Source organism: Bombus affinis, chromosome 10 (assembly GCF_024516045.1).
Source record: "Bombus affinis isolate iyBomAffi1 chromosome 10, iyBomAffi1.2, whole genome shotgun sequence".
Lineage (NCBI taxonomy): Eukaryota > Metazoa > Arthropoda > Insecta > Hymenoptera > Apidae > Bombus > Bombus affinis.
The window spans coordinates 8,589,462-8,601,468 of NC_066353.1; the positions used below are offsets into that span (position 1 = coordinate 8,589,462).

Below are 12,007 nucleotides of genomic sequence, written 5' to 3' on the forward strand. Positions count from 1 at the left end.
CAACTCTTGGGTCTAGTACTGTATAGGTTTTCGATGTTTATGATAAGAAATAAAAATAGTATCGGAGGCCGATAGTCTGGCATCTACTGACCGATCGTTAATCTATAAACGTTGAGTTGTAATCTACGCTTGTATAATAACGATCAGCAGTCTGTTTCATCAATCCGCAAAAATGTTTTACAAACTTATTGCACAAGCAATGTGAAGTTTGTTTTATCGCAGATTTTCTATCGGTCTTTTGATACGTTTGCTTTTATAGATATTCTAAATACATGTATCAGTAACAATAGTTTAACAATTACATTATGTAATAACGTAATCGAAGATTTCTCCATTGCAAAAATTATCTTTATTCGTTTAGCTTGAGAGATACGCGTGTGTATCTATGTGCATATAATAAGATTAAAAAATCTTTTTTCGACAATTTTGAAGAGAGATATAACAATTTGTTTGGAAAATACTAATGTTAAAAATATCGTAATCGATCATATTTGATATTGCTTTCTCTCGCGTTATAAATGATAAATTAACTTAATTAATTGAATACTTTGTGGACTTCGTATGAGATTGAATTTCATTTATTTTATTAAATTATTCGTTACTTCGCTCTTGTTAATTGATATTCTATTATACGATTTCAATAACTTAGATTTTCCTCATTTCCGTGCCATTTCGACAACACAAGTAGATGACAAAAAGGGAGACAAGTTCCTGTAACTTGTGAAGCTTGTATTTATTGAATCTGACATTCACATTGAAATGTTTCAGATAGCTACTTCAAAGGGACATTGAAACGTTTGAAGTCTTCAATTCTTTTAAAATTTTGAAATATTTTATTTTTTAAAATTCACAGAACATTTTATTAAATTTATGTGAAACGGAAAATGTATCGAAATGTTAATAGCATTATTATTTAAATTTAGAAAGACGCTATTTAATTTTTTCTGCTGTGGCTAATTCACGATTCAACAACAGTAGCAGTTGAGCTCATCGAGTTAAGTGCGTATTCGATAAAGTTATTACACTGCTTCTTCTGTTATTAATAAAGTTATTTTACTAATATGTGATATTATTAGTAAACGTTTTTACGTTTTACTTTGCAGTGCTGTTATTGGCAATGACACAATTCCGATGCTAATTTGTAACTGATTCAAGCACGAATAAAATCTGTGTTGCTTGGTTTGTTAAAATCCGCACGTGACACTTCCGATGCTCCCTTTCTGGATATGACGATCTCAGGTCAATTTTTCTGCCCCTGTGAATTGTCGTGTTGTCGTCACTTGCGTAATTACAAAAGCTTCGCCGTTTGACTAGTGTCGTCACGACGACTCGAAGAAAACTGTTGGCTCGAAAGACTGCCAATAAACTGCAAAATCGTGGAAAGTAACGAAACATCTGTTTAATACTTGTTGGGAAAACTCTTAAAAAGATGTCGTTGTTAAGTAGCTTTCTTTTCCTGTGATCAATAGCATCGACGAATACTGCAATTATTGTCGATGATCTTATGTAAATTGTAATATTGTCATGTGTTAACTTTGTCTTACACGACAAATGAGTATGAAGTGTCTCGTTTACGATGTTCTATTCCTGTTCGTCATTCGCTAATGATGTTAGGATGTTAAATTAACGCAACTGCTATTTATGTAGCTGCTTACGTGAGTTCTTTAAACTCATTCTTTATAATGTGGGAATTATTCGTAAGATTTAGTGTACTTGATTTTTGTTCTAATTTCAATTTCATTTCGTCAACTGTGACAGTAGTAATTAATATCGAAGCTAAATCTCTGATTCACGTTATTTTCTTTATATATCTTTGATTCATCTCGTTATTTTTAAACAGTTCAAGATAATCATTGGAGGAGACAGTGGATAATATAACGATATGTGAAATCGCAACCAAGAATCAAAAAAAGATATGCTTTGTCAGTATTATTTGAATCATCTTATATCTATATTTCTTAATACTCAGTTTTCTTACGTTTTCTTACGGGATAACAAATCTCTCACAGAAGTATTTATCATCTGACATGAATTCATTAGTGAGAAACAAAAAGCAAAGAAGTTGGAAGGTTTATAGAGAAAAATGAACGTCTCAGTCGAAAAGTTCCTCGTTCTTCGAAAAATACAACTAGAGCAAATATTTATTTCGCGAAAATATCACGGCAAAATTTCGCTTTCCGACGAGCGTAATTCTTCGGCAAATAATCAGCGATTTCATACGGTCATAAATCCGTAACAGAAGCGCCATAAATGCTCTCGCGTAAATTACGATTGTCCGTCTTCTTTTTCGGTGAGAAACGAAATCGCGTTGTATCATCCGGCATAGTTGAACGATGACGTAGCGATAACGCGTATAGAATTTCTGATGAAAGTATTGTTCAAAGAGATGGTGTTTGCGAGATATTGATTCGATGGCGGGCGCTAGCATTTTGCAAACAGCGCGGCTATACGTACACGCCAATCTTGCCCAGGCGTAAATTCGAACGCGTCGTCATTTGAATCTAAAATAACCTACGCTTGATCCGTGTTAAAATTCCTCTTTTTTTCGTAGCTTAACTCATGCACGTGAATTTACAGGCGAAAAGCTTAACTCGTGCGAAAAACTGAAAAATTTGCACGAAGATAAAATCATAGAATAATTAATTATTACGAGATAATAGAACAATTATTAAATAGGAACTGAAATTTGTTAGAATCGATCCTGTTATAACGTTCTACCGCATTCTAACACAGGATAAAATCGTTCTAAGAATCTGTCCATATTTCACATACTTTCGAGCGATAGTATATACGTTTGCCACTGCATTTACCGAATTAATATATTCGATAATATACGGATCAAATGATTCATGTTCATAGTCTTCGTTAGATACTAACCTTTAGTCTCAAATGGTCGATGCCTTAACTCACTCCTAAGTCACACCTATGCCCATGAACTCCCTGTTACTTTGACGTTGCTTCAGGGTCACTTTCGCGTGCGTTCCCCTTTTGGTCATGTCAACCCATTGGAACCCTAAAAATAGTACCGTAGGTGCCGCTTGAACGGCCGAACAAGCTACGGGAGGTGAAGAAGGGCGATAAAACTATGGCCATGTTTGTGGGTGTGCGACGATACGCGTATTGTGTCCGTTTAAGCGAGGCAAAAATGAAACCTCTTCTCGGTCGGTGGCGCAAATAGTTGTGGAAAATTTGTACAAATTTATTCGAATATTATGCGAAACTTTTTTAAAATTTCGTTAGCACTGTAATAAAACGCGATTATGAAGTCTTTGAAATCAATGCTAGAATGCTCGTAAAAGTTAGGAAATATTTCGAGAGCCAAGCCGATCAATTTCATTTTTTATGAAACTCTCGATTTACATAATTATTATTTGACGTTTCAAGAAAGAGCGAAGAAAGAAGGACTTCGTCAAATTCCTTCTTTCCTTTTGACTGGTAGAAGTTATACCCTCGTAGAAAACTACGGCCATTGTACTGTCAATATGCACGATATATTTCACCATTTATCACGTTACTAACAGCCAATTAAATAGTCTGTTTTCAAACGTAGATCGGTCAGAAATCATTCGTAAGAAATTTTTATAATAAAATAAGATATTTTCAAATACTTTCGCGAGACACACACCGTAGGTGGAAATCAGAAACACGAACTCCTGGGAAGCAGACAATGAGCAGCAGCAGGAGTATCTTACCAAGGACGCGTGGGTTCATTCAGCGAGAAGGGCTTCTGATTTTTGCCTGTCTACGCGGTCGTTGATATTATATTCCTTGCGGCTATACGTCATCGCGTGGGTGGAAGAACGGCGATAAAACGGTGGGTGGGTCAGGCTATAACGTTTTGCTCTTCCATCATCTTTTGATTCGATCTTTGTCGTTCGTGTCAGCCAAAGGATAGAGAAGCTTCTGGATTTCGTACGCGCCGATAAATCAGTCGTTTCGATCCTCTACGTCTTGTTCGCGCTGGCCTGAACCGACAGGTTGTAGCAGATACAAATTGCTTCGAGTCTTTTCCTGTTGGATTTTGAATGAACTTGTGTAGTATTTGCGGACGGTTTTTGGCGTGCTTCATGTTCGGATATGAATTCACAGGGATCAGAAATGTTGTTAGCTTCGTTCGATATGCTTGGAATTTGTTCGCTTAGGAATCCTCGCTTTGTTCTTCGTTTGCAGAATTTCCACTGGTTGATAATTTGGTTCGAGCTTTTCTGCCTATCTAGAGAAATAATTCAAATGTTTTAACGCTCGCTTTAGTGTATGAGCATCCTTAACTTTTCATCGTTGTTAGAAGAACTAAAATTATTTAATACATTAAATATTCTTTTATGACTCATACGAGATTTTTATAAGAATTGCTTATTCTACGATAATTCTATTTTATTCATATTATATAATAAAATTAAGCGATTTCACGATGAGATGATTCACAAAAATTAATTTCTTTTACAAGTTGCAACGAGTTGGTTGAATTTTTCTGCTGCTGCTTTTAGCCGTAAATATCTTCTCTTATATTCTTTCGTAATTTTTTTCATATCCTGCCATTTCACAGCTATTAGTGTGGTTACGAGAAGCAATCTCCTACTCAAATGGCTTTCAATATCAGACTACGTCAGTTTATTGTTATTTTTCCGCCATGCACATTACAGCCTGGCGATATACGTCAATAGTATCAGTATGATTGTTCTCAGCCAGTTATCTACGTTGCATGATCGAATTCAATAAGCAGTCTGTTATTCAGTGGTATTACGTGAGCATGATTCGAAAGTGAATTCCTTACTTTATTTCCTGGACATTGAAGGTCGTTAGAAAATAAAAGTACTTCAAAGTCCACGAAAGAAGTAGACGTGATCGTGAAAAAATAAATTTTCCATATTTAACGAACCAACTGCCTGATGTTTTCTTTGATTCAAGATTAAACGTAGAACCTGTCGATTGCAAAAGAGGGATTTGTAAGCGCCACTTCGAAATTTTACGCAATTCGCTAACGAATAATTTGCCAGAGTACTTTTCTAGGTCATTATTACCAAAGAGAGTCGTTTCGTTATCGCTGTTACGTCATCGTCCAAGTTGGCGCCGCTAAATCTACATATTTAGTCATTCAATGAAATTACTCGGATAGCGTGTCTGCGCGACTGTTATATATATCGCTGAGTTTTCGAAAGGTCAGGAAAACGGGGAAAAACGAGAAATTACGGAACGTTGCACTCGAAGATAATTGAAAAAGAATGGTGAAATAATCGTGCCGGAGATCAATTGAAATAGATACGACGTATGACGGAAGATTTTTTTAAACGCGTTAATTGGATCATAGCTATCTCTGACTCTGCATAAATTTGGCTTTCCTGTGACCGATCCTTATGAACGAACAAGTCTTGTACACGTTACGTTCCCGTTTATTAGCCAATGACGTTATCCGTTTCTTATTCGCGGCACGTCGTTCGTATAATTCGTTCCGCGATGAAGAGGCTCACCAAAAAACCATGGAAATCGTACACGTCGAGATTCCAAGAAACTGTACCTGCACAGCGGTCGCTTGTCAATTGTGAAAGTTCAGTTGTTTGTCGGTACACGTCGCAAGCACGCACGAGAATACGAGATGCGTTAGGATCTAGTCGTTTACGATCTTTCTGATTCAGGTTTCTATTTGACTGATTTACATTCTACGAAAATAAAATTACGTAGAATACACTTTTCACATTCTGTTTGTTTATTTGTTTGTATCTACAAAAGGCAAGTTATAAATTGTAGATAATTTATAAGCCTCTACCTAAAGTGTACTCTCTATGCATTCGTTTCTTTGTTCCATATTTTGTCAGGCAGAAAACGACTCGATCAAAGTCTTGATGCGAGATAGCGAGGATGTACGGTGATCATCAAGCTACTTGATATCGCACCGAATAAAAATTGCACCGAATAAGCGGTTGATTTATCCGCGTTCACCTTTTTGTAACCACATCCAGCAGGTTAATACGATGATAAATTTAAAGAAAAACTCTACGTTCAAGATCTGATTCTGAAGGCTCGTTTCTTTACGAATGTTATTCGGAAAGGTTATGAAATCACGGTTAAAAGTATGAAACTCGAAAATACTACGAAGACTGGAACCGGCGCGCGTTTCAAAATAAATCTGACAGGCCCACCGGATCTGTCTGTTCCGCGATACGATGTTCGCTATTTCTAGTACCTATCTGGTATTTTTATACGATTTAAGCGACGACTGCTGCCTGTGGTAATATGCACTGATTCCATTTGAATTTATTACTAGCCAATTACGATAGCTACGATCTTTTTATTTCCGCGTTCCATATATTTTCAATGCGATTTGTCAGTGATTCGATATCTACGTTTGTCGAATGGATCAAGTTGAGTAATATATCCTTCTATCCTTCGATGATCGTATTATGTTACGAGCTAAATGGAAAGAATAATTTAAAGTAAAAATATATTTCGGTTTTTATCACGATTTAAAACTGAAAGCGTTTCAGTAATATGAAATATAGGTCGTGAATGATTAAATTAATGGCTTTTTTTGTCAATGTGTTTAAACGAGTCTCGCCGAATCTGTAGACTTTCTGTTTGCGTGGCCTGTTAAACAGTTGAGCGTCTGGTTTTTTGCATTGCACGTTAATTATCGATGGTACATGCCTTGCAAAAAGCATATTATTCCTCTCGGTACGTCGATTTCATAAATCATGGAACTCGTCTGGAAGTCAACGTCAATTTATTTATGAGTGAAGAGGACGGATTAATTGATATCGTAGAGTGCAAATTGACAGCAAAGTGGCCTAACAGATGTTTTTTCCCTTCTCGATTAACACTTTACGTAATATCTGTGTCCTTGTTTAAACGCTACTTGCACGCGTAGATTTTGTGAAAAATAAAAATTTCGAAATCGAGTAACTCGTACGGATTCAACAAAATATAGAAATACGTAGATTTATAAGATGATATGAAATCCATTATTTTTAAAAGTAGAAAATATTATATCAGAGTGAGATTCGATTAAACAGAAATTACTCTTCTGCAGGATCTAAAAGTATGACAATTTTCTTTTCGCTTTATCTAGGACGAGAAGAAACTTCGTCGTTTTTATCAACCATGCTCTCTTCGCGATATTGTCTCTTGTATTTAATTAACCTTTCGTTTTTTCTTCAATCTTTTTTTTTATTTTTTGTTCAGGTCGAATCGGTGGATTTGGCGTTAAAGATCTTGGATAAGTCTCAAATCAGGGGTAAAACGTTGTCTGTTCAGAGGGCAAAGTTTCAAATGAAGGGAGACGCGTACGATCCAGCCTTGAAACCGAAACGGAAAAAAAAGGATAAGGAGCGACAGAAAAAGTTGCAAGATAAGTAAGTCACATACCGTAGATATTTCATTCTTTTTTAAGATGGATTTTTAATCATAAATTAGGACGAAGGTAAGGCCGTAACTGAATTACTTTGCTTTTCGTAATTTTATTATCATTTTTTATCGAGCGATAAGCAAATTGCTATGCAACGAAAGAAGAGAAGAAATTCGTTTAGCTTAAAATATTGAGAAAGGTATAATAAATTTTTCAATTTATTGCGAAGGAATATTGCAGTTGTAGCTTCTATCTTATTAAGGCGAATGAAAAAGGAAAGAAATTTATTTATTTTAAAATAATTTATTATAAATATATTATGAACGAGTTTCCAATACCGATATAGTATAGTATCGAATACGGCATAAATTTGGAGTTTAAATTCACATTTTCACGAGTGTTTCTTACCACGATATTGCTTTTATCTTATAAGTCTATTTCTCTACTGCATCTAACTTTATTACGGTATTTTGTATTCTTCCTATAAAAACTTTAAACAAAGTACATTACGTGATTTTACGGTTGCAAGGGCACTGTGATTATAGAACCATCACTTCGGTTTTTTCACTGCCAGAAACCGTGAAGAATCCGCGATCAGAGTGAATTCTCGCAGAGTGAATTCATCGAGCAACTCCGTAAAATCGCCTCTTAAACCATTTCGAGCGTTTCTTTCCATTCATGTTGGTTCATTCATCTTTCGGTGTTGGCAGCCGTCTAAGAATCTGTATCGTATGTTACCGTTCAATCTCCGTGCTATCGAGATACGTGTCATCTTCATGCTCGATTTACGTTAGTCTCTAGTTACCGTATACTTTGGCTAACGCAAATATTATTCTGCGCTCTTCGAGGTTTGATTTACTACCAAGTGTCAGTGTATTGACACTTCGATTGGACATCGTTTAACCTATTTTTCATTTTACGTATTCCTCCGTTTAGAAATAAAATAGATTAGTATTCTAAAATGCATAAAATTTGAATACGTTACAGTAGAAAATTCCAAAAAGTAATTTAATATCGAACTGGTATAGAAATTGTATATCGACGAGTTGTAAAATTATTTAACTGCTATTTTTAGGTCAATTAGCTTCGGACGTTTAACTTGTATTTTTATTTTGTATCTTAGGCGCTAAATGCCACTTATGGCCTAATCTAACAAAGGTTAAAACGCTAAGAAAAATTATATTGCGTCACGAAAAATTCACAGAACTAATGTTTTTATTGTGATATTTTGTATTTAAGTATAGATATCTCTTCTCCTTTCAACATTTCTAAAAAAAGAACATATTCTTTCTATCCTCGTACTTCTCAAAATTCCGGCCCTCCGATCTCGTTCCATCTAGTTGCATCTGACCCAGCTACAGAAATAGAAGTGTAACAAATTGTCCAAAACGAATCAAATCATTTCGCTGTTTCATTTTTCTCTTCGTTACGAAATGGAATGTGTTCGCCAGTGGCCATCGTTGAAACTCGGTTGTCTTGGCACGAACCGGATGCCACGAGGGTCCAAGTTGCTCGAGATGCCGCCAGACTGCTTGGCGTTGGCGGATTCCGGTAAAAGCAGCTGCACGAGTCGATTACTCACGCCGTGCCTGAACGTTACGGGCCGCGTGTATAACGCGCTTCGCGCCGCATCACACCGCTGTACTTTCTTACACGCGTCTACTTTCCTTTCTCAACTGCGAGCAAAAAGGCGCGGCTCTCTTCTCATCTCACGGACCAGACATATGCGCTGCTGCATCGCGATGCACCGTATACCTTTCCTTTGTCTTTTTCTTCTCGGCGATCGACGAGCATCTTCCGGATGTTCGAGAGGCAAATGAATCTACTTGCCGAGTTTCTTACAAGATCTCGCCTTTTGCAATTTTTGGCAATTTTTCAGGCGCTGTAGAATTCTCTTGGGAAACGAACACAACGATTCGTATTTGGTTCAGATTTGGTAGCTTGGAATGTTGTCGCCTCGAAAGCTTCGTCGTTAGAGGAGTCGTTAGAAGTCGAAAGAGGCGCGTAATATAATGCGCATCACACAACACAGGTTTCATTTTTGGAATTTATCGTGGAAGAAGCGGGGAACAGTTTTGATGTTTGCGTTTAGAAAATATAAGAGCGTTTTGATTTATCGCCGGTAGGGGGAAAAATGGCATAACGTGCAAATTTTGCTTCCACCCTAAATTTTAATAAAGATCGCGCGTTTCTATTTCACGGAGTGAGATTACATCGAATTCAAACGCAATTTTTACGAGCTTTCTCTCAAGTGTGCCGTGCTTTCCTAATACACGCAGCACTTTGATAAACACGTTGGCGAAATTTTCTTTTGAAAAGGAAACTTCTTACAAATTTTCCACGGCTTTTGCTCGTGTGTTGCATATAATGTTTCAATTACGTTAAAAAAGTTGTTTTAATTGGTTATATGAATATATGGAATGCAATTTTTTAGTCGAGGAAAATTTTTATAAATTTTTATAGCGTTTCCCTCTCTTAATTGAAGTAGGTATTTCACGACAAACTTAATAAACTGAAACAACCCAGAAGATAAAGGAGGAGAGAACTTTCAACAAGATGATTCATCACTTTGCAGAGAAAATGGTTTCAACTGTTACCGAGCAACGATTCGATTAGTTTATTTCGGTGTAAATCCATCGAGTTGCACGTCCGCGTTATGTTACATTTCCTGTTTCAAGAAATACTTCAAGAACCTATCTGTGGAACACGCAGAGAAACGCTAGGATCGCTCTGTTTATCTCGGCACGATATTTTCTTCGGGTCTACGTACGTCTTCGTTAAGGTTTCTCATTCTCTGTTTTATTACTTTTGAATTTCACGATGTTCTAGAAGCCGTGCAAGAAGAATATTCTAACGTAAGCATTTCAAGTTCTGCGACGATGAAAGCTAATATTTTTTAAAAGCGTTTCTCCGAAGCGGAATATTTTATTTTCGATAGAGCCGTAAAAAGTGCGAGCGAAAGGTAAACGGAGGATGGCAAAAGGAACGAGTAAAAAAGATCGTTAATTAAATATCGAAACTGTTCTTTGGAATTTTAATGAAAACGAGGTACTGTGCGTTGCTGGAAAGATGACAAAATGAATTAGAGTGGTAGGGGCAAGGCAGGCGTTGCTTTGTATCGTTCGCCGTCACGCGTTGCTGTGTTATTTTGTTCGTATAACTGACATTTTCGACCAATACGCGTGCTTATCCTTACGATCGTGTTGAGTCTATACGAAATAACTAATCAGACCCGCATTCCTTACGCTAGTCATTCTCCCAATACTTGTGCCGAGCTTGGCAAGTAAGATCTAATTTTGCTCGAAACACGTTCTTTTTCTTGTTCGTCCTTTTCTTTTTTGCATTCTCTCCGACTTGGTTTCTACGGATATACCGTGAATCATGGACTTACTTTTTGGTTACAAAACGAGGTCTATGTTTGATCGGAATATTCCTTTTCTGCCTCTCCGTGTCCCTTTATTTTCTGCAACTGCAAGGAAGCTTATATTCAAATTATTTCCTCTATCGCAAGTTGTATTAAAAAAATTGTTTATTCGTTGCTATCGTCTAAACATAAACTTTATTCGTAAAAACTTTCTTTATTCATTTCTTTTCGATATTTTTGCTATCGCATGGAAGGCAGGTCGTAAAATGAATCCACGTCTGTCAATTAATCGTTGCTCTCACCGTTCACAGTTCCCTATTGCCGTTTCAAGTCGAACAGCTTCGAGTTGATCGGTTTGGTGACCAAGACAAGACGTATCGACTCTGAAATCCTCGAGTACACCTGGAACAGGGTCCTTATCTGCACGCGGTATCCGTAATCATCGGTTAGTCGAGCGACTGCTGTCTTCATCGGTGCGCACGGATATCTGCCTAAGGACGAGAGCAAGAGAGTTCGATGGCCTGAACTTCGTGAAAACCAGTTATTTGCGAACGAACCAGGCCCTCCTCGACTGTTCTTTGCCGGAAGTCGCGGCTCTAACGGTCTTTTCGCGTTCGCAAATCGACTGAATATCTCGTTTTCCTATCCCTACGATTTTCTCTTTTAGTCTGGATGTCGATCGGCCTGTTCGATTGCATAACGATTCCCACGTTTTCAATCGCGCGTACACGCCCTTATATATTCGCTCTTAGTATTGAAAATTTCCTGACTCGGCAAAACGACCAAAAGAGACGCGAGGAAATAACTATCGCGTATAGCGAGAGTCGTTAGACTAATACCATAAATCTGTTGGAAGAACGTCCATCTAGAAGTAAAGATTTATTACGCATACGTAGTAAGCGCATAGTGTGCAGCGTTTAACGCGTGTCCATTTATCAATACGTATAATTTTATGCGGCCCGGCATTGCCATGTTTAATAAGCTGATCGTATGGTATAACCTCGACAAACCTTGCACAGTGACACTTGGTTAATTTATCTTCTCAATCAGCTTGCGAATTTTATCGAGCGCAGCGATGTATAGCGGCAGATCTGCTCTATCGACTACCGATTTCACACTTGCTTAATCATGGCATAAATATTAATGATGCGTCGATCAGACGAGAGCTCTAATCGACAATCATAACGCGCCACCTTAATTAATATTATCTGATTTAAGCTAATCGGAGATTAGCTTAATTGATTCCCGGGGGTGGAGATTAAGTCCGTATGTAATTGTATCCAAGGGTGTCATAAGTCATAATT

At 37.2% G+C, this 12,007-nt stretch overlaps 1 protein-coding gene and 1 long non-coding RNA gene across 3 annotated transcripts in view; one reads left to right on the forward strand and one right to left on the reverse strand.

Moving 5' to 3' along the window:
- The window catches only part of LOC126921337 (HIV Tat-specific factor 1 homolog), a 58,350-nt gene that overhangs the window by 39,711 nt on the left and 6,632 nt on the right, over window positions 1–12,007 (forward strand). For both annotated transcript variants that reach the window (XM_050732837.1, XM_050732836.1), the window contains exon 4: window positions 7,177–7,346. In XM_050732837.1, coding sequence (XP_050588794.1) covers window positions 7,177–7,346 — 170 coding nt within the window. The remainder of the gene's footprint in view (window positions 1–7,176; window positions 7,347–12,007) is intronic.
- LOC126921342 (uncharacterized) lies at window positions 1,259–2,975 on the reverse strand. Its single transcript, XR_007712297.1, has 2 exons — window positions 2,878–2,975; window positions 1,259–1,366 (listed from the first exon to the last, which is right to left on the reverse strand). It is a non-coding gene; the product is annotated as an uncharacterized LOC126921342 (long non-coding RNA).